Raw genomic sequence first — 23,961 nt, 5'->3', positions numbered from 1 at the left:
GGTCCCGGTGTGTCCCGCTGCCGCGCTGCCCGGGAAAGCGGCCGCATCCCCGCTGTCTGCCCGCCGTTTTCTGGTGCCGTTCGCGCTGTTATCTCCCGGGTCGTGACACGGGCTGGTCAGCGACGGCTACAAAAGGGCTCAAAAAGGGCGCGCGTCCTGAAAACGCTGCCTGGGCCTGAACGTGTGCTCTGTAAGATCAACATCAACTCCTTTGTTTCTATTATTGTGCAGTGGTTCTCTTGAGCAGTAAGTGGTAGTGTAAAAGCAGGCCCTAAGCTAAAGCCGCAGCCCTGGAACACGGACCAATAAGTATGTTAGTGCTGCCTTGGGCTTTTTGAACGTGAAATATCCCCTTTACATCCTGTCAAGATCCAAAGTTTGTTGCGGCTGATGGAAGGAAGGAGATCTGTACCTTACTGCAATCTGCCAGCTTCCCTGCAGGTTTAAAAAAAGTAGAAGAAATGATTTCCAACTTTTCTGGACTATTTCAACAACGTAATCGTTCTTTGGAGGGCTATTCCTCCTTCTCCTTCCTGCTATGGTATTTCTACTGAACGATGATATGTCCAGTTTCACAGACTGTATAATTTATGGCATTTCTGTACCCATAAATAAATAGCTCTGTTAGAGTCACCAGCCAGATTTGGTTTTTGGTCATTCCAGACTGATGCCAAGTGTATCCAGTGAAGTTAAGTTTGCTCCCAGGCACGTGTGCTGCAAGGTCGCGTTTCAGAAACTACTCTGAGCTGCTCAGTTGCCTGTGTTTTCACTGCTCTTCTGTTTACGTGATTCAGGCACCAACAGATAAACCTCTGATTCATCCCGATGATGTAGGTGCAAAGAAAAATAAAAATCCCGGCAAACCATTAAAATTACTTTTTATTTTTTTTTAGAGAGACCAGTAAAACCAAGTTGTTAATTTCAAAAACATGCTTTAAAAAGCTGAATCAGCATTGTTTGATCTACTAAAGCAAAACAGTGAGGGTAGTGGTCTTAAAATGCAAAAAGGAAAAGGATGCAGAAGTCTTAAGTTACACATTTGGAAAGTATGTAGGATTCACTTGCGTTAAGAGTATTTCTGTGCATGTGTCAGTTGTTTCCCACAGGCAAAGGTTCAAAGCTGATAATGGTATTCCCCACACAACTGTAAGATGCAGTGTCCAACATGCTTATAAATTGGTAATTAAATACAAAGTAATCCAAGAAAGAAAAGGTAACAAGCAATATACAGTATGTGTTCCAATACTGGCACATTCAAGTGATGGAAATCTCTGGGATTTCGCAGCCAATTTATACCTCCCATTTCATTGTTATGTTAGAAATCATTCAAGTGATTTTACTCTTCAAAATCTTCTGTTTATTTGACAAAGCCAATTTAAAAAATTACTTGCTCTGTATTTTCTCGCCCAGAACGCTCTAAGCATTGGAAGTGTCTGCTAGTATGTTTTACAAAACCTTGAAATAAACCTGTTCTGAAATTTCACTCAATGCATAAATGGTCTATCAAGAACTAAAATTGTTTTAATTTTATGAAGGGAAAATAAGTAAGTAAGTGTTTGGCTTGTAGACTGAAACACTCCTATTTTTCCACTAGTGTGAATTTGTCTAAATATTACAAATGATGTTAGGCACTGCTGGTTGCAGTTTTCAAAAATAGTTTGTGAGTACTAATATTGGCTTCGTTAATAACTACAGGCACGTCTGAGATCGCAGTGCACTATAAGAAGGAACAATTAGCAAGGTCACCAGTCCAGAAAAATGCAGCTGCTGTACCAGGGCACCATCTGAAGGAATACCTGAGCTAAAATGAAACATACTCCTCTACTCTATGACATTTTTCTGCAGGGCACTAAACATACTCATGACCTTCTCAGCAAGATTCCCTGGCCCTGCAAATAGGAGGGGCTGGCTGTGACAGGGTTGTATGGGGACTTCAGTGTCCAGTTGCCACATGAGGCATCCAGTTTAACCTTCCGTGAGCTACTGCTGCCTGACCTTCTAAGTGTGACTCTGCTTTGGAGCAGGAGCAAAAACAGCATCCTGACAGAAGCAGATGTCTAAGCTCGGTCATGTTTTGTTGAAGCTGTTTGGTTTTGCTTGTTGGTCACAGGTGGGGAGAAAGGCAAAATGATAGGGCACTTTTAGGGGAAATGGTCTGATTTTACTACTCTAACTATGGTCAAAGACACCTCTTGGACGTCTCGTTTTCAGGAGATGGGAAACCCTTCTGTTTGAACCACAGGAGAGCCTCTGCCCCAGGTGCTCCGCGCCTTGAACAGTGTTTGGTTTTCTGGTGGGGTCACAGTGTCATGTTGCAGGGGAGGGCTTTAATCCAGGAGGACATACAGACAAGCCCCTCCTGAGCTCTTCCACCAAAGCCTGCCTGCTCTGTGCATCTCCCAGGAGTGCAGCAGAAATTGGGGGTGTACCCAGCGGGTGTCCTTTCTGATTTCTAAACACATGTAAGGGGCTTTGGCAGGAGGACAGGGGACAAGCCCACCCTTGTGACTCCTTAAAGGCAGGTGGAGAAGGTGCACCCGCAGGTTGAAAGCCTGCCCAAATCAAGTACGATTTGAAGTTCAGGCTGCTTTCTGATTAACCTTTGCAATGCTAGGGCATTTAGGCTTTTGTCTTTTTTTTTAGTGAGGAAAGATTGATTTTGGTCAGTGGTCTCACAGGAATCCTGAGTGGAATTACTGTGTGGCCTGAACTATCTTTGAGGATGGGGATGAAGATCCATGTCGTCTCCTGAGCATTTTCTGCTGATAAAATGAGGGCTGCCAGCCAGCTTCTGTGAGACCTCATGGCCTGTAATTCATGAGACAAGAAACCTGACCGAATTCAGGCTGCAGTTAGCACTAGTAGTTAGCACTAGTCGGTTGGACACACAGAAAAAAGGCATTGCTGTTGAACAACCAGCTTGAAGCATCTTCGGCGGAGAATGAAGCCCCTGTGACCCTAAGAATGGTCCACGTACTCACCATGTTTTAGCATTGGAATTGTAAATGCTAGGGCTAAACTTCCACTAACAGCTGGGGCAAATAAGCGATGACTTGTCTGTTGCTGAGACAGACCAGACGTGTTGGGCATCTCCAGGGAAAGGCCAAGCAGTACTTTACGAGCACTGACCTCGGTAACAGTGAGTTCTCCATTCTCTTTTCTACACACCCTCTAATTTGCGCTCGCCTCTTGTGGACCCCTGTTTTATACGCACTCGCAGAACTAAGCTGGTTTCAATGGGTTTTGATCTCCCCTTGTGGAGTGGGCAGGGAAGCAAGTAGAAGACGGAGAATGCCAATTTAATAACCTACACTGTCATCTCTCCTATGCACATCTCGGAAGAGTTTGGCAAAACCGACTGAAGTACTGGAAAAATGTTTCCCTATCAGGAATAATGAAAAGGAGATACAATTTCTATCTATCAAGCTTGTAAGCACTAGTTAAAAAGTGTTTTCCACCATCTTAAAAGTATGAGAAACTTGGAATATGTTTCTTTACTGTACTGCATGCTTCCACAAAGAATCTTCTTTTTCTCTCATAAATGGAAGTCTTTTGCTGATTCCTAAGCTAAGTTTAAAACAACAACAACAACAAAAGCATTATTTTTTTCTGTTTGTTTGTTTGGGTTTTATTAAGATTGAGCTGTATCACTTTCAGAGACCCAATGCTGTTCTGAGATGCACAACTGTGCGCCCCTGGTTTCAGTAGGGTTGCTTCCTTTTGCCTGAGAACAATTTGATAAAGATCTAGCCGTGCTCTCTCATTTTCTTCCTTGTGATGGAGGAACAGAACCATAACATTAGTCAGCAGTTTCTGAATTTTGACCCACAATAGCAAAGATACCGAAAGACAGGAGAAATAGATGGAGGCAATTACAAACAGTCACTTGATTGATGGTTGACATTGTTAGAGCTTCAGCTGTATGTCAGGTTGCGGTGGTGCTGAATCCCCATCCCTGCCGGTGGGTGTTGCCATGGGCAACAGCGCACTGAAGCCAATAAAAAGGAGAGGAAATGAGGGGAGACTCAACCTTGGGGGAAGCTGTAGGGTATGCGCTGTAAATTATGTTATACTTAGCAATACGCCATATCAAAATTCGGGAAAGCTGTGTGCACCTGCCAGCAGTGCTATGTCAGTCCCTAGTATGTGTTTCTCTCATGAAGTCCGTGTTGTAAGTTCTGTATGGCTTGCTGCTTACTATCCTGCGTCTGTCTGTATTCAGGGAAGAAAGAAGTGGTAAAATAATAGCAGAAACATTTCCATTTGGTGCGTGTATTCACTGCTGTGCGGTCTGCATTTCTGCTCCTTCCCTGCTTCCTTCTGCTAGAGAAAGGGATGTGGCTGGGTTGCATACTAACAGATTGGCTTGCAACGGTACTGAAATTTCCAGCGATTTTCCTATACGCATGATTAGGGGCACAGAGGGTTTTTGTTTTGTTGTGGTTTTGTTTGTTTGTTTTTTAAAGAAGTGATCGGCAGATCTGTTGTTTCTGTTTGATTGTCAGACAGATGTAGTTAGCTTTTTAAGGGCGCAAACGACTCACTTTCCTTAGAAAGGAGGAAAGCTCTTTTCAGCATCTGGTCAGCCAGGCCAGGTTCTGATTTCCATTAAGCTGGTGCCAGTTCAAGGTAATTCCTCTGAAGTAAATGGAGTTTGGCACAGGTGTAAAACTAAGCTGAACTCAGCTTTAGTTTCTGCTGCCAGACAACCCTGTATTTAGAATTCCATTTTTCATGGAGTACAAAGGCTTTCTTTTCCCTATGAATGAACTGCAACGTGACTCCTCCTCTGTCCAGTCATGCAGCAGAAAAAGCACCCTCAAATCATAGATCACAGTTTTGCCACACTAGTGATCTTTGCACTAATGGAAAGACACCAACTCCCAGCCAATACTAGCATCATCACACGGAACTAAACACGTTTGGTTTTGTAACCTATCATGTTTGATTAGATTTATATGAACACCTCTACCACAGACGTCTACATGCGAGCCTTGACTAGTGCTGTGCTAGCTGTAATAATAGCTTCTCAGATTGCACTGAAAGAACTGCAAGAGAAGTAAGAGGTAGTCAGTCCAGTATGATGATATTCTTCCTCTCCGTGATTTCAAAATATTAATTTCAACTGGAAATTATACTAGAAAGGCTTATCCATGGTCAACTTTTCAATGTAATATAAACCTGAAGCACAAGGCAACAGATTTCCTTTTTATTTGTATTCTATTTTCATTAAAGCCTATTAATCTTTTCCTTAGGGGACACTGTAATTTAAAAAAAAAAATGAATGTGTTAAAAGAGCATTTAAAAGAAAAAAAAAACCTCTAAAATTACCATGCAATATTTTACCTTTATGCAAACTTCCCCTTGCTGAGAAATTTACTGCATTGTTAAATACAAATTTCTCGGGGAAGCAGGGACAGGTTGGTGTTTTTAAAGATAATAAAGTTTGTTTTTAAATGTAGCAAAGGTAGGCAATTCTAAAGGCCCTGATCAATCACTAAGAAGCTTTGTTGTAAAAAAATACTTCTTTAGAATACAAAGCAGGCTTTTCAGAACATTCAGGCATAAAAGAGGAGGGAAGAGTGAGAGAGGAACATCACAAAAGCAGGCATAATTGATTCATAACATGTACTGAAGAGATGCAAAACAACAATGTAATTACATACTATTCTGTTTTCCTGCAGCTCCTTGCATATGAATTAATCAGCTTGCATCCCAGTTCTGCTCTGTATTATTAATTTTATTAAGCTGTAAGTTCTTATATTTCAGTCTGTTGTCAGCTTTACAGATTTTTACAGCAGCAGTTGAAATGTAGTGGAGCTGAATGAATGCTTCTTGTGCTAAGTCTTCCATGCCGCTCCAGATACCAGCCCCATCTCACCGCAGGCCTTCCTTTCAGTCCCACTAAGCCTCCCCGTAAAAGCAAACTATGCTGCCATCAAGATAATATCCAATCAATTAAGCATGTCTTTGAAAGCATTCCTTGAAAAAATGGTGGGCCAAAGCTTATGAAAACCTTTCAGACAGCTCTTATCGTAAAGCGACACTGATGTTTGCAGGCTTAATTTATGTCTTTGAGAGACATGGTAAAGCTAGAGGAAAAGGAGGACGAGGATGCTGCCTGAGAAGGAAGTCTTTTTTGGTGCAGCTCCTCCCATTTACCTCTATTTACGGCCACGGAGTCCAGCATAGGCTTCAGCTTCACATTCAGCTTCACTAGACACTGGAAGAAGATTAAAAAAAAAAAAAAAAAGATGAGAGAAAAAATATCGGCAATATTTCCACTCCTTTGATGGACAGTCCAGGGTAAAAAGAGTTTAATCTGCACCGTGCCCCCACCCTCTTCACCCCCAGCTGTGAATTCCTCTGTAGGTAAAGCTTATTGGTCCCATTGAGATCTCTTTATCTTACTTGTTTTACCTGAGGCTTTAAGTAAGCCACCAAAAATGTCTGAAAAAGCACATAAGGTGGCAGAGTTACTACTCAACTACTTTAGCTTTCTTGTAATCCTTGAAGACAGGCCTTTTGAGTAAGCATCCCCCAAGTGCCTGAGGCTGGTTGCGGGCATCTATGAGCCGGAGGTCCACTGGCTGGACGACCAGTTGGACAAAACCGAAATAACCTTCAGATTCTCCCTAGTGCTAGATTCTTACTTCCCATAGATGAGTAAATCACAACAGTACTGTGCTTTCCAAAGATAGCAAAAAATCTGCTTCTGTGTGCTCAAAATAAAGAAAAAAAAAGTTTTCTTTTTAGATTGCACTGAAATCACGTCTTCTTTACATACACAGTTCAAAGCTCACAGAAGCCAGTAAGAATCTTTTACCTTGTTGCAGCTGGCTTTGAATCAACCCCCATATTATATAATACTTGCACACCTTTGCTAGAAGTTTACTTTACCTTCCCCTTCAGTATCAAATGCTTATGTGGAAAGACCACAAGTGGCTTCACCTGGTTTTGTCCCTACATTAGAGACAGAACCTCATTAACAGCAGCACTCAGATGTGAAGAAAGGGTTAACCAGTTACCTCCCAGCGGTCATGTAATCTGCCCTTTCAGGACAGACAGTATTCTTGTGCAGCTTTTCTGATTACAAGAAGTAGGTTTTGCTGAGAGTTGGGTATCATGCTTTCTCTGATAGCATGGAAACTATGTATTTGCCATTTGAAATACAGGGCTGGTGCAAGATAAAAAAAAATAATGACAGAGAAGACAGCAAAAGTTGCTCTTCTGAAAGTGTAGAAAATTATAAGGAAAAGAAAGGAAAGGGGTAGCAGGTACCTTTGCAGTTGATAACTTTCATTATTTGCTTTAAATAGCAAGGTTAACAGCAACCACTTTAAATGGTCCCCAGAGCCCAGACACCGCTAAAGAACTAGATTTTTTTATTAGCTAGTCTGCAAGCCATGGGAGCTTGGTTAGCTACTCAAGTAAGTCTTGGTAGATTTTTAATTGAGCTATTATATGATAATTAAGGGTTAATGGCCTGATTTTAAGATGTGCTGAAAACTTGCAATTTCAGTTGACTTCAGTAAAAAATATGAATGCTCAGCACTTCTGAAAAATCACGCCATGAGTAAAAAGCTGATTTGTGTGGAACTCGAAGCAAATCTGCTTGAAATTATTTCCTTAGAATATGCCACAGACCAGGCATATAATTTTGCAACCTTGGGCCTGGGGTAAGAGGCAGAGTTACTGCAGTCTCTGCCACATATAGTATGGCTCACTGGTCATTCATTTGATAGAATGGATGTGGATTTGTAACATTCCCATCATTGTGCCTCAGAGCTCCCCATTTTTAGCTCTTTATTTCAGGCTATTGTATATTCCTCAAACCTGATTTGGCGGAGTCCAAAACAGAGGGGCACTAATACATTATAAACACCTGAAAATACCTGAAAAGCTCACGGCTGCTGTCATTAGCACCTGCATTACCACTGCCAACTCAGTGTCTAGAGGTAGCGCATTAGATATTCAAATCTTGACAGCAACTTATCAGATCCGTTCTATGCAAAGCCAGTATCCACCCACTGGCAGTTCAGCTTGCTGGCATTTCTTAAATCTTGAAAAAGTTTTCGTAAAGCAATTTTCCAATGTTTAGATAAAAAAAATAAAATAAGTGAGTGTTTAAATCCGTATTTAAAAATGAGCGTATTTCAAACGTCTCTAAGCACAAAGACGGCATTCTGCACTCACACCCTGTCAGCACCGGGATCTGTAAGTACAAAATGCAGTACAGGCTGTTCCTGTCATAAATGCTATATACCAGCAACCTATACCTGCTACAGGCAACTTAGAGGAGAAGGAGCTCATTGGGGCAGTGGACTCTGTTTCAGTGTGACTGTGCAGCTCTTGGCTATGTCTGTCTCCCTTCTGTAGTGTTTTGTTGCCAAGACTGACTGCAAGACCATGACGTTTGCAATCCTAGTGCCAGGGAGCAAATGCAGAGGTTCCTGGGCAAGACCTACTGCTGTGCCTGTCCCTCCAGGCCTACACATATGCCACGCTCTTCGGGTAGGAGCCAGCCCTCTCCTGTACAGTGCCAGGAGGATTGTGAGTGCTTGAGCTGCTTAGATCAATTAGCTTTACATCAACTACAGCAGAGACCAGAAGCCCAAGTAGACTGGGAATCGATTCAAGAAGCACCCACACAGTTCTACAGTAATCGCTGTATCTTATGAGCTGTCAACACATTTTAAATCCAAAAGTAAATACATGTATTTCTTAGAAATATGTACCTCAGTGCATATTACAGAGTCTAATAACCCAGGTGCAACAGAGGTTACCGGGAAAATAACAAGAATGGTTAACTAATAACATTAGCTTTGATGAAATAATTTAAAAGGAGTATTTAAGAAAGAATAAACCATGTCTTTGATAGTCATTTTTACCATAGCAAAAGCAATTAATTCTATAGAATACTTACAAAATATATAGTGTAATTTTAAGAAACTTTATTTTGTTGCACATTAATTTAGATTAGGGATACTTGACAGTGCAGATTTTGCACTTGGTCTATAAAATATCTTTATTCAGACATTGATTTGATCTTTAAACCACTGCTTCTGTATTTAGTAACCTTTCACTTTGGGACTGTTTCGTTCTGATGTAGCCTTTTAATTAAACCAACTACTATAATTTCTATGGAAATTAGCTTTTATTTTAGGTTTTTTCCAGCTATCAAAGCATTTCAGTAGGACTTTTCTGATACACAGTACACAAATTGGATTTTATTTCTGCTTGAGATGTAATTAAAACCTCATTTGATTACTATATATCTGGCCCTGTTTTAATTATTAAACTCCAGTAATCAATTTTCTTTTATGAAGCTTCTGGGAAATTATCTCAAAAGCAACACATTTCTCTCCCTTCTGGCAGGCTCTCGACCATTTACTGAATTACATTCATAGCACCTGTTCCTGATCCGGATTAAACCACCAATTTATTCCCAGATCTATTTAAATTTATTTGGCTGTAGTCTAGTCAGGGTTTTCTACCTCCTAGCTGCACTTTTTACTTTCCATTTTATTGCATGAGAAGCCCTTGATGTACTGCTCCTCCATGCCACTGTTTTTGATGCATGCTTCTCACCAACAGCTTTGCTAGCGATCTGTCTAATTTGGTATCCAGCTTCTTAACGCCCAATTTATTATTTGCTTTAGTAGGAAGAGGCTTGGTCTTCAACAGCTGCCTGACGTGGGATACCACCCCATAAACTCATAGCCCCAGAAACACCCTTTTTCCTCGTCCCTGCTTGGCGCGGCAGGCAGGCTGTGAGCCAGCCGTGCCGGGGGAGAGGGAACCCCTGCCTGGGGGAGTTCCCCTCTCCACGTCTGGGATCTCCATGCCCACTTGCAGTCCAGTCCTTCCACTGCAATGCAGCTGCCTTGCTACACAGCAACAGGTACGGGATTGCTGACCTTTCCCATTTTATCCTCTTTCTGCATGCTCCCGTGTTAGGAAAAGCCAGATAGGTTTGCAGTTCCCTTCTGCAGCCATATATTACCTCAGATGCGTGACTAAGCTGTTTCTCAGAAAGTTACCGTATAGCACTGACTTTTTCTTACCACCTTCAATTATTTAGGTGTCTTTTGTGACTATGTATTGCTCTGCCCACAGCATACTTTCACAAGGTATCATTCCTCTTGCATATAAGCTCCTCCAGTACGAGAAAAGGTTAAAGGCATTTCTGCAATACATTGTACGCACCTGGGAGCAGGGGGGCAGGGCTGCCTGAAGGAAGAGCTCAAAAGGGGAGAGCATTAGTGGAAGTTGTTTATGGGAGAAGATAAGACGGTGAGAGTGCTTTTTCTTGGTTATAGAGATGTATTTCTTAGGTATATTTTGCTAGATAAAGCATAGAGAATGCAGATATAGTAGAAGTAGCAACAAACCCCTTCAGGGAGAAGGTGACGGGTAGCAGCGGAGGCATTTGTTGGTAGGTCTGCCTCCTGGGTTGACGGGTGATGGTGGGTGAGAGGAATTAATCTGCTACATAGCCTTCATCTCTGGGAAAGGATGTTATCTGAAACAGCCAAGATGCAGCACAGTTGTGGCCAGATTCTAAAGTATCACAAAAGCAAATACAACATTTTGTTGTATTCCAAGACTAATACCAAATCCTTTTAAAGAGAAGCATGGTATGCCCTAACTTACAAACACTGCAGGACCTCCAGAATATATAATTTTCTACCCCCCACCCTCTCCCCGCTGGAGATTCTCATCCAAATATTGACCAACTCTGACCTTGCTTAACTTATGAGCTTTGACAAGATTACAGCTCACGGAAGTATGGTTGCAGGTCTAATATTTGTAAAGTGCGTTTATGGAATAAGACCATATAAATTCATTTTTATGACTGACCACATATCAAAAAGTTATAGGTCTCAGTGTTCACTCTACTTTGGAACCCAGTAGTTTCTAATGAATCACTTTTATTATGTAGGCAGTTTCTGAGTTGGACGGGAGGACTAGTGACCGAGAAGCCATAGGGATAAATTCAGACCTGGTGTAAGCATATGAAGCATTGCTGAAGTCAAGAGAGTCATGACCAGTTACAGCAAAGCTGAATTGGACTCCTGAGTTTTGCTGAAGTGGCTTTCATGTGAGAATACATAGGCCAAAGGTGAGCCATCTATCTGAAAGTCCTTGAACTTCAGATTAGTTCAAATAAAAGGGAACGCATACTGCAGTCATCCACAGATTTGGTCTTCATAATACAAATGCTTGATGGAAGTTGTTTTGAAAACCCAAAAGTATTTTTGTATATATGCCTATGTACTAAAACCAAAGAGACTGCTAAAATTCGACCTTCTATAGGTAGAATACAGAAGATAAAGCGATACAGAGAAGATATAGGGATTAACTTCTATGAATCTTTGACTGTGTGCGTATATGAATTAGTTATTTGCCCTACTGATTCAGGCCCATATTTAACCATTATGTTCCAGAAAAAAAATACTGTATTTGGGCAGGGGCTGAGTTCATGAAAAAAAAAATAAAATATTACTGCAGTCTCCTCATCGTTGAAAAAGACTTTATTCCTTCTAGGGCTGACTGAGGAGGGGTCCAGGTCATCAAGTACCTAATGCATCAGTGCATTACTTTTGTATTTCTGCCAAGGAATTTCTTTACTGATGCCTAAAAATGTAGTTAGATTACATGAATATACTACTAACTTCCCTGATAGAAAACAGGAGTCTCTTTGAGCTTCTCTATAGAAATTGTTATCAGTGCGTAAGGAACCAATTGAAACTGGAAAGGGATTCTAATACATGCACAAGTGTTCAGTTCTTCCACTATGAGTTAGCGTTATGCGTCTTTCTGGTGACGGTACACTAGCATAAATAATGCTGCACTCCTTTGTAAGTAAACATGCATACTATAGAGGGATGATTATAAAGTAAGATTCTCCACTGGTAAAACATGCCAGGTACTTCAGGGAGGAAAATATTGTACAAGGCTTCTAGTAGCCAAATGTGCTCTGGCCAATATCAAGCATGCTATGCTGTCAAAGGGAAAGAGTAATACTGAAGGACTGGGCACCTACTGAAGTGGCCCAACTGATGCGTTGCTATAGTTGCAAATGATTCATCTGTTCATAACAATTTCATGAAACCACGGGTTTGCTCAGAAGAGGAAGAGTTATTATTTCATAAACAACTTCTTGTTTGGCTCTGCTGTTTATGGTTTTGATTCTACAACTAAAGCATACAAGAGACAGAATGTTTCTAACTCTTTTCCTTTTAACATTTTAACCAAGCAGCTGATCAATGTCTTCTGCCTTGCTATTAAATGGATTTTGAAAAACTCTTCAAACCGTATCAGTCTCATATCCTTATTTAGTTCTTTGAATTTGCCCTCAGCTGGGAATTCTGCAGGCAACTGTGATTCTGTTGTGTTAAACACTTACTTGAAGCGTTTCATCCATCATCATTTCTAGTCCTTTTCTGATGCAATGTAGTTTGTGCTTTGTCTTTCTTGCAAACTGAATGGCTGTTAAATTATCCATTTATCTTCTTTCAGATTTGCTGTACAATTTGAGTTCCCTCTATTGGCTGTCTCTTCTACCTTATCTGCCAACTTTTCAATCTGCTTCCTCAGATCTTTATATACATTTCCATACACGACTGCATGTCCTTCGCAACAGACCGGGCAGGTAATTCTAAATAACACAGCAACAGAAATTGTAGTACTATGAATCTCACTTTTTCTCACAGATCAGGCTGAAAGCCTTTAGTGAAGCTTAGCTTCATTAAAGTCAATGGCAAATGTTGGTTTTTCTGTTTTCTCCCAAATACTTTTGTTGATGACCTGCCCTTTCAGTCCAGACCTTTTTGGCATGACTATCTGAGAAGTTGAAGTATTCTTGTTTGAAGGGAAAAAGTACTTGTTTCTGCTGTCTCTTCAAAGCAATTTGGGAAAACTTCTAAGTTCCTTAAGTTGTTGTTAGTAATACAATGTGTCATCAATAATCTCAGCAGTTTACAAAAATCCTAGCAAAAATAATGTTCTGTTAATTTCCAAAAGCAAAATGAATCCCTCCCTGCTCTCAGGAAACAAAAAGGAGGATCAGGATTGTGTTCCCATTGTAAAAAGGTGTTGGTGACACTCTTAGGCACAAAAATCCTTGCTCTGAAACCACTGAAACTATGCCTTTCCATATCACACTGTGAAATAGTGACTGACTGAGAAGGGGATTGCAAATAAAAACATTCTTTCTTCTTTTCCTCGTTTTTCTTTTTTGTATAGCTTTTCTTCACCTTTTCTATCTATTAGTACAAAAAAACCACAAAACCCCAGAGTCTTTTAGGTTAAGGGCATGAGGCAAGGAAAACAGTTTGCTGATGCTTATTCCGTTACTGGAAGTTGTAATACAGTCATAGTATCTGAGTTTTCTTAGAGTTCCAAGAGAATTAATTTCAGGTGGCCTCGTTTAGACTCCTCATTGGTAGAAAAGTAACAAAGCAACAAAAGTGCAGAACCTGGTTGAGTTCCTGTTTCAAGGATACAGAAAAATCCTTCTGCAGTGCCAAAATCTCCTTTCTCTGGGACAAAATCGTATTCCTAATGTAATCCTTAGCTACCATCCCTCCCCAGCACTGGCATTTGGCCTGATTAGGTTTCTGCTGAAGCAAATTTCTTACAAACACAGCAGAATATGTTGCACCTGCTCTTCCTTGGATAATATTACCCCCTGGATTTCAACACAAAGTGAGACTAATTTGATCTGCCAACGTCTGTGCATCCTCAGTCCGTGGTGTATCACATACTGCATCTTGAGCCTATCTGCCGTACTAATCCTTGTCAGCCAGGCAGTCCCAGGAAGCACAGATACATTATCTCTCACCCTCTGCATCCAAATCAAATGTCAGAAATAAGCCTTGCCAAAAGTCTGCATCTTTATGGTATTCTTTAGGATCTATTGATAGTTATCCTCCTCTTCCCTCAACATGCTACAAAGTAAAAGCTGATTTCAGTCAGTCACACAGCTGATCCAATTGCTTCCTGTGAACACATTTTTTCCGAACAGCTTAGTCCTGATTCTCCTTTTTTTTTTAAATTTTTGTTAAAACACTTCTCAACAACTTGTGAACATATTTCAGGGAATGTCTATATTTCAGGGAATCTTGCTTGCGGTGAACAGCTCACTACCTAGTGCTATCCCTGCCCCCTGACTAGGGGGCGGCTAACTTAAAAAAGAACAGCAGTGCTTTAACTTTTGTACCAAGAGCCCCAGGTATGGTGGGTACAGGAAGCCATTTCCAAAATGTTCATACAAATGAAGTCTTCCTCATTAAATAATTTTAAAAGTTTTTCAGTTCTGACTGTATAGAGAGGACAGAAACATCTGAAGGAAGAAGTCATTGTTTTGGCTGCATCCAGCGTCTCTTGCCTGAGTAAGGACTAAGCATACAGTCCATTCTGGACAAGCAGAACTAGAGGAGTGGTCCAAACCCTGAATTTCTTATCAATATTTCCTTATGCAAAATTGTAATTGAAAGAATGAGGGAAAGGGATAGAAGTGGTAACTGAGGAAGGGCTGCGTCAGGACACAGCAGCGTAAGCACGATTCTTAAAGCAGACCTTTTCCTCCTTCTCAGCAAAGGAATATTAAAAGGTTAATCTCCTGCCTTATAATTGTAACTACAGTATACACTTTTGGAAAAAAATCACTGCATGCATATCCACTTCCAATCCAGATGTCAAAAGTCAACTCTTGAACCAGAGAAGTTAAAGCACAGAGGTAGCCATGACTGTTGGTGACTTCTGTGTATTTTTTCTGTGCTTTGTAGAGGCCCTAGCATTTATGATACCCTGTGCATTTAATATATGCTTACAAGCAGAATAGACGCTTTTGCAGCTATGTCATCATATTCTAGAGACAGATCTAATTACAAGGCCAGACATTATCTTCTGTAGGAAGACAAGCATATCAGAGCTCTTGGAGTTGTAGACAGAGTGATTAGATTTCTTTCTAAATGGTCAAACAACGTGACAAAGGAGGACTCTGTCCCTCCACATTCCATTCAAAATATTTAAAGTACTGGCTAGGCTAAACATAAATGTTTCTACCCTTCCCAGATTCCCCTCCAAAATCCTGGATGGAGTAATGCAAATTCACTTCTGTAGATACTATTATATATTTAAAGCTCTCAATGCCCAAGAAAATCTTGAATAGCACTAAAAATAGCACTAAAATGGAGCGGTTCAATGGAGCACCAAGGTAGAGGTGAGCAGGGCAATCTCAGGCACGCATAAGTTGTAAAAGCCATGAGCTTCTTTATCTTCCACAAAGACATCTCCCTTAAATTTAAATAGCTGCTGTCATTGTCACTGACTACCTGACTATGTATGTATCTGCCCAGAAGCAGAGTGCATGGCCTTTGGCCCTGCTATTCATAGTGTTACTGTCTCTGCCTAACAATGCTGTGAACAGAGCTGGGCTTCTGTTAGCATCTTTTGTTTGATGTGTATCACTGAAGCTTTGATGTTGTTTGTGAGAAAAATAATGATTAAAAAGAGTAAGATCTTCGCTCTCCCACTCTGTCTGCTCCCCACAGAGAAATCTAATCTGAGTTGGGAAAAATCTGTGACTGATCCTGTTTTGGGTACACAAAAAACAGAGTCAAGGAGAGAAATCTGTTAGTGTTGAAACTCTTAGCATCTCCTTACTGGAGCATGAGAGAGGTAATTTGTCTTAACGATCAAAATTCTGTTTCCTGTTACACGAACATGTATGTCCAAACAGGTACAGAATACTTTCCCTGTGTGAACACAGCTGTCAGTGTAGCCATAGTGCTTTATTTCCAGTGTGATGTCTTAGATTTTCTGCTTTAGTTACACGTGCTTCCCCTTTACAGAATATTCTAACAAAAAAAGGGGGATGATTACTTCATACTGAAGCTACATTAGTAGATTTGAAATGCTCTACAGTTCCAAAAATGCATTTTTTCCTTATAAATTATTGTTCCAATAAACTTGTTTCTCATCTCTACTGACGAACACTTTTCTTGCTGGCATTTTTGAATGAGGAGCAAATGTGATGCAGGAAAGCGTAACTAAAGCCTCTAAAATCAGAGCTTCAGAGTAAATGGATGGCTGTTCTGCTACTCAAGGCAAAAACTCCACTGTCACATAAAAATACTCTGATCAGTGATCACTACAGTAACAAAAAAGTAAATTCAATAAAATTATAATGTCCCATGTGTAATAAAAAGCAATGAACAAAGAATTGGGAGGCTTTTATCTTCACAAACCTTTGATCCACAGTGTGAAGGAAACAGATTTGATTACTAAGGTATTTTGAAATTGGAGGTGGCCCAATTCCCACATTGAGCAGCAGATATGGGAGAAAGCAAGGGAGCAGAACCATGGCTTACCTTGTGCCAAGAGCAGAGTCAGGCTTACAGACAAACACAAAAAAGTTTTGGATTTAGACACTTGGATATGGGAAATTGAACTGAACATAATTCCTGATATTTATTGTGTTGTAGGTTTTTTTAAATACCCCCAGCTCTCATTATGTAGCTATATTCAGCTTCAAGCTCCACTTTATAGCTTACGATGTACCACATTTTGTGTATCTTTGACCTTCTTTCTTCTGGGTAGGATGAGCACTCCAGGGGGCACTCAAACAGGATGGCTAATGGAAGGTGCACATATCTTGACGATTTGTTAGTCACTTGTAAACCTTCTCACAAAAAGGGGCCAAACTCAGAAAAGAGTTCTAGCCAGGTAATCAGAGGGATGTGACACACATCTCCCTATAAAGGCGACTTCGTTATCCTTTACTTGGGAGAAGAACTGCACCTCAAAGTGGGTTGTCTTGAACTACATTAAGGAAATACAGAGAGCAAAGCAGATGCGTGAGGAGGTAAAGCCAAACCTCCCCAGATGATTGATCACGTCCCAGAGAATGTTTCAGAATGGAGAAAAAACATAAGGCTAGGAAGGCCACATCTCTCTAAAATGCTCTGCAAAGTTTATATGCTGTTTTAATTATAAAATAGTCCTTATGGGCACTCTGGTATGTAGCCTAGCTCTTAAGCTTGGAATGTGGAGAAGGTATGGTTTGTTATAGTACTGTCAGTTCCACTCCTGGAAGCTTGGGCTGTGAAGTTCCTCTGCATTGCATGCTTCAGACACCTGCAGCTGCCAAGAATAGCCTGCTCTTGGGAACTACTTTGAGCAAAGAAAATTTCAGGGGGCTCTGCTGATCTCCTGCCTGACTTTAATTGGAGTTGCCAGCATTCACTGGTTGCTGGGACCATGTCTACTGTGTGGGTGTCAAGTAACACAGGGCAAGGCATTAGGTCCTACTGTAGCAACTGCATTGGTATGGACACACACATTCCCCACAGAGCTGCCTTCAGGGCTCTCGATTCTAGGATTTGCCCACATGGATTCAGAAGTCATGGAAAAAACTACACGCAAAAGCCTTGATTTTGTTCTCTATGGTTTAATGTTGTAATTTTGGTATCAAAATGAGTGTCAAATGTGTATTTCAAACATACGGTTTTTATAAGTGCTATGCTAGTGAGCTATGTAAGTACTGCTAAGATTTTACTAATTTGTCAGCTGCCACTCCACCTCTTTACGTTGCATTTGTAATGATGTAACCCATTCTCTCCCCACATGCAGTCCCTACAACATATTACAATGGCTAGAATTTTAAAGAATGTATTTGGAAAGAAAAAGAGAAGAAATCTAGGACTTGGCCACAGTTGTAGTGCTCAGCCAGCCCTAAATGGAGGATTTACAATGCCTGAATACACTGCTGATGTGATATGTGTATTGAGGTTTGATTAAGCTGGATATGAAAATTAAAACTTGGCTCCATATTGAAGAGAAAATCTCCCGCAGTGTGATACTATGACATCAAGTTTTCTGTTTACCCCTAAGGCTGGTGCTGCAATGACTTCCAGGTTTGATGGTGTCTCTTTTTAAAGTTGTTGAGCAGCAGGCTAATAGCTGCACAGCATGATGCAAAGACAGCAGAAAGCAGGGAAATCAGATGTGAATATATTCCCCAGAGATCTCCTGCTAAGATGGAGCTAACTAACCAGAGCTTTAGTGCTCAGATGTAGTCTTCTCATGCAGAGGATGGGCTGATTATCAGCTCTTCCTGCTTTATAGTACATTTTTAGATTACAGATGCTATTAAGAATCACGAATTTTAGAATAATATGCATTCCAGTGTAATATGAGCTATTATATTGAAAGGAACATTATTTTAAAAAAAGTTTTCATCCAAGGTCAGCTTCCCCCCCGCCTTGTCCAAAATGATCTTGGTATTTAAAAACAGGTTTATATTCTTCTGGACTCGCTTTGCCTTAATTGTTTGAAAGCTGTAGCTTTATTTTATTTCATCATGATAAAGACTGACCTAAGAAAGGGACTGGATCTACTGGCAAAGCAGGAGCCCACCTCACTTTACACAGGCACATGTTGTCCATGTCACACAACAGGAGTTGCCTTTGCTGCTCAGTAGTCACTTCGGTATTGCCACAGTGGCAGCCTCAGATGCCACAAGGTATAGAGGGCAGAGGCAGCACATCGTCCTTCTTACCTCATTTGCTACTGGTGACATATCTGGTCTATAAAGTGAAAAGGAACTGCCAATTCATTTTTGTTTGTCTGTAGGGAAGCTACAATTCAGGCACAAGTTCATCACTTCAATGTTAACATGGGAGCTGGTACCTGCTTCCCAGCTCTCGGCTTTGTATCATCACTGACCCAGTCATTGTTTGGAGATGAGGTAGTTTAGAGTGCAGTGGTAACAGGGGGAATTTGTTGCAGTTCCTCTAAAACACCTACTGAGAACATCCCCACATTTCCTCAGATATCAGTAGCCAAACTGGCAATCTTTAGTGGCATAAGGCTCTGTGGGGTTTCAGTGAGTAGGAGGAAGACTGGCTGACACACTTATTGATGGTTAAGTTTCTATAGTGTTATTTTCCATTTATCATCCTGCTCATGTAGTTCTGCTTTCTATACAGATAATAGAGAAAAAGTTAAAATGGTGAAGCTTATGTTACACAAGTCAAATTCTGAAGCTGATTTGATCCAAAAAAAAGAGAGAAGCATTATTCTGGTCATCTATACACTTAATAAAGTGGTATTTCAATGCTTATACACCTTGTATCAAGCACTCATGCAGTCTGTGGAGAAGCATGATTAAAAGAGTAAACTCCAAGTTAAACAGCACACAGGTTAAACCACAAATCATTTGTCGCTGACCTTAAAAGCTTGGCCTAGAGTGCACCTTAACAGTTTGGAAATGAGCCAGAAGGGAATGCAAAGGCTCAGCCTTGAGCTTCCCTTTGGGTCGCATATACTCGGACAGGTTTTGACAGTAGCACCTAACGAGGCCGGGTCTCTGGCACCTCTCTGCAGAGCACTCCACACCTTGCCATGATGAGAATCAGTTTGTCTCAAACATAATAAAATTAAGAGTTGCCCTATCAGCTTTTGCAACTTAAAGAGGAATTATGTTTACAGATATTACCACCTTCGGGGAATCTGATCATTTCTGCATATAATTCAGACTTTTGGTAAAATCAAAGACAGATAAGAGTTCAAGTAGCCTTCAAGGCTGCACTGTAAGCTAACTCTTTTTCCCCTAGAGAGGCAAGAACAATCTTCTCTGGAATCTACAGGAGCAGTAAGTAAAAATTACCTCATACAATGGCATGCAGATGCTATCAATCCACTCGAGCTGCAACCTGGGTAGTTCATCTTTCCTGTTCCGATCAAAAATGGCCTGAATTGAGAAGGGAACAAAACTGTCATGCTTTATTACGACAGAGTATTTTACAGACACATCATCCAGCACTTTGGAGCTATGATCAAATTCTCACAACCAGAACACTTTGTAAACCATAATCAATCTTTGCAGCAGTCTTTCTACTGCTTTGTCTGGCATGAAAAATAAACTGTTTATTTTCAATTCTGTTTTGAAATTTGTAGGCTGAATGTATTTGAATTTTATAATTCTGTGATGTAAAATAAATGCTCCACAGTTGGAGTTGAGCTGGTAAGAAACCTCCTGTAGAAATGTAAAGTAGGTACCTTTGGGTAGAAATTTCCCTTTTCTCACATAGGGTTTTTCAGCTCATCGAAATGAACAGTGATGGATTTGGGCAGACTCCCTCCCTCCCAGTTACAGACCCTTTTCTGCAGAACCAGCCATGTCTGGGAATCCAAAGGGTGGGGAACTCAACAGATGTGTTTTGGGAGCAGTTATCAACTTGTTCCTCTGGAAAGAGCCTAATTCACTGCTCAATGTGCTCCCCAGAGAGGAAACTACAGAGGTCAAAGCTGATGTTTAAGAGGCTCAATTATTGGCTGAAAGGAGGTGGAAGAAACTGAGCTCTGCGGAGTTTGAATGTGAGTTGAGTTTCCTCCGCACCCTGCCTAAGATTACTTGAGTCCATCAGCTTTCCATCTACAGGATTTTAATCCTTCTTCTAGCGGCCTATGCACACCATTTATTGAATTTTATTGACCTGGGCCATTTGCACTGGAATTCATTGCTACTTGAAGACAGTAACATTAATGTGTGTCTTCCTATTATGCTTCATTAGCATGAGAAACACACTTTGCAAATTTTATAAACAAGGCAGAAAAGGCACTTATATCCATATTATACAGAATAGTACTTGCAGTAATTCAGGCCTAGATTTGGTCTCAGAATTGTGAATAACATGACTGACCGATTATTCTTCTACTGGACTACCGGTACCATTTTTTCTGAGATTATGTACACACAGAACTACTATAGGGAAGAAATCCATTAATGTCCCAACCTCTGACAGTATACAAAGTGAAAAGCCATTTATTGTATCTGAGCATTATTTACTACACACTTTTAAACTTTATTGACTTCATTACTTCATCACAGGCTCATGTGCAAGTATTATTGAAGCGAGAACAATTCTGAGCCACTGGAATGGACTGAGCCCACTCTTTTCAGTGGTTCCCAGGGACAGGACAAGGGGCAATGGGCACAAGTTGGAACATAGGAAGTTCCGTTCAAATACACGGAAAAACTTCTTTACAGTTATAGGGTGGCAGAGCAGTGGCACAGGCTGCCCAGGGAGGGTGTGGAGTCCCCTTCTCTGGAGATTTTCAAAACCCGCCTGGATGCAGTCCTGAGTAATGTGCTCTGGGCAATCCTGCTTTAGCAGGGGAGTTAGACTAGATCTCTAGAGGTCCCTTCCAACTCTGAAAATTCTGTGATTCTGTGAATGGTCTTTTTATTTTTGGAAGCATAAACATATTTGTGTGTTAAACCTGTAAGTTAAATTCTGTAGAGTACTTTGTTACCCTTCTTCTGTTGCCTTCAGATAATGGCTTGTCAACATTTTGAGGTATTTAACCTGGATAAGGCTTTCTCTTCAAATTGTTCACTGAAAATCTTTATGAAACTCTTTCTTAGTTCTTGTTTGACACTTTATATCCATCTGCCTATATTCCACTCAATACCGATTTATTCTTCCAGTCACAGTGTTATATCTGGTTGTATACCTATAGAAATGCTTTTCAACATTTGATACATCAAATAACATAGATAGACAGCTACAGCATAAAGTAAATCTGACAATTTTGATTTCCATCAGTAGTTGGTGATTTTTTATTTGAATACTATGTATTAAAACCAATACCTGTTGCTTAGAAAATTAACTGATGCAATAACTTTGGGAATAGGTACAGAAAACAGGGAAAAAGGCTTAATGCAAAAGTGACTGGAGAGATTTTATATACGTCTTTAAACGTATGTCCTTATTGGACAGAGCTTTTATTTATTCCAAGATCTTTCTTTACATACAAAATACAGTTAGTTTTTCTGAATGAACCCAATGATATTTTCTTACCCTATTCAAATTAGTAACTATTTCAGAAGTGATAAAAACTTACTGAAGGGGTGAGTTTGAGTTCAGATCTTTCTCTGTCTCCTTGTTCAAAGAACTCACTGGTTACCAGCTCAGCTGCCTAAAACACAAATCATGATAAAGATTAGAGTTCTTGCTACATAATTTTTAGGTTAATGAGTTCTTGCTCAGATCATGACTTCAGCCTGTGCTTAATTGTAAAGAAGTGAATAGCCCCACGTACATAACTGATGCCAGGCATGTGTTTGTATAGTTTTCGGGACTGGGCATACAGGGGGTATAAACAGCCATAACCACTGATAGGCACACTCCTCCCTTTTTGATAGGGAATTGACTGGGGGAGATTACATTGCAACGTTGAGGTAGCACTCAGTGCAGTTTTATGCAACTTACTCAAGTATTGAGAACAGAATAGAAAATTATAGCTTCTTGTTGGCATCCACAATTATGTCTGTAAAAATGCTTTGTAAAATGTGCAAGAGTTCTCTGGGTATGTCGCCCTATAAAAACAACCTCACTTATCAAAGAAACAATAACCTCTGTTGTCTTAATTTAATGTGAAAATGTCAAGGGGTTTTTTCCCCCATTAGACTTTACTTTTTCCCCCCCATGACTCTCATCACCACAGGATGTGAATATCTAAATATGAACTCAGATTGTGATTATCATATTGAATCAAAATCAAGAACTGGGGGGTTGGAAGTTGGCATCCATCTTTCTGACTTTTGTGAATGAAGATGTTCTACTATTCACAGAAAAGGTTTGTCCTTCTCAAAAGAACACAAGATTGGAAAACAAAATTAGTAATGGAAACAACAGGAATTTTAGGATGTCAAACAGTGATAAATCCTGATATAGTAGCCTTTATATACTGTACTCTTTCCATGTGTGGGGCCGAGAAGGTAGGCACGTGTGACACTTCAGATGCAAAAAAAGGAAACTAATCTACTGCAGATGGCATTCAGTTCCTAAAGCTCCTGTCATGCCTGCTCATTGTTTTCATGCTAGGAAATTATTTCATAATGCCAAGGCACAAGAGGGCGAACTAAGCAGAGAACCTGCACTTCATAAAATCTCAAAATTCCTTGCTCTAGCAACTGCATAGTAACTAACACTCACAAATCCTAAGCTTGTTACAGTTGAAATAAGGAGTACCAAAATAAATTGGAAGTAGGTGAATTGATGTTATAAAGTACTCTTAAATCTTGAGCCAGGCTATCACACAGTTCGGAACTTTATAATGTATGTAATCCCAGTGCACTAATAAAATTCTGGATCAATACTCCACATAGAGGAATAATTTAACAACTTAGCAGCAATTAAGGGTTTGCCAAGTGTATTGTATAAAAATAATCAAGACAGTCTCACCCCTATGTCTCACTGCCATTCTGATCCTGTTATCCTTGTGTCCCTTTTCCCTCGTCTTTTGTCTATCTTCTCTTCCTGAGTTTCGCCTGCTTACATGTAGCCTTTATTCCCTTTGATTCATATACTTTAATCTCTTTCTTCCTCGCTTTTAATGTTGTTGATTTTTTTTTTTTTCCTCCTTTCGGCACAGTTGAGGTCCAACTATTTCCTGTTTTCCCTCTGTGGACTTATTAGCCTCTCTGCTCAACCAGGTAATGTTTCAATCAATCCAAGACTTGATTTTTCAATATAAAATAAACCTGTACACTAGACTGCAGGGCAATTTTCACCCACAGACCTCAAAAGCGATAAGGATAAAAACCCAGTTTGCCAGAGACTTCAGCACCAATTCAACACACAGCACATAGCACAGATTGACAACATGGAAAACAGACCCTACCTGACATTTTGGCTGTCAAAGAAAATGGAGAAGCTAACTGGGTTAAAGAGGAAAAATGAGGAAGGACTGCACACGCTGCAGCTGTGGCTAGGTGGCACTGAAAAATCTTGTGACTCATGTTCCCACTGCAGGGTATCAGCAACTTCCCGTGATTTCCATGCGAGGCGACCATATTCTGGCCAAGTAGAATAACAGCCTTAGAAAGACTATTGTCATAGCCTACTTATAAAAGCAAAAAAGACTCATCTGACAAAACTG

The 23,961-nt window shown here is 40.4% G+C and overlaps 1 protein-coding gene across 1 annotated transcript in view; it reads right to left on the bottom strand.

Moving 5' to 3' along the window:
• The window catches only part of LOC104294937 (tetratricopeptide repeat protein 30A-like), a 72,014-nt gene that overhangs the window by 2,468 nt on the left and 45,585 nt on the right, over positions 1-23,961 (bottom strand). The window contains exons 9-11 of the mRNA XM_009894630.1: positions 21,922-21,996; positions 19,682-19,765; positions 6,163-6,223 (exon numbers count right to left, since the gene is read on the bottom strand). Of these exons, the coding sequence (XP_009892932.1) occupies positions 6,163-6,223; positions 19,682-19,765; positions 21,922-21,996 (220 nt within the window). The remainder of the gene's footprint in view (positions 1-6,162; positions 6,224-19,681; positions 19,766-21,921; positions 21,997-23,961) is intronic.

This window comes from Charadrius vociferus, unplaced genomic scaffold (assembly GCF_000708025.1).
Source record: "Charadrius vociferus isolate BGI_N301 unplaced genomic scaffold, ASM70802v2 scaffold161, whole genome shotgun sequence".
In the NCBI taxonomy this organism is placed as follows: Eukaryota; Metazoa; Chordata; class Aves; order Charadriiformes; family Charadriidae; genus Charadrius; species Charadrius vociferus.
Note: the sequence above shows the minus strand (reverse complement) of the source record. Positions and strands in the feature narration are given on the sequence as shown.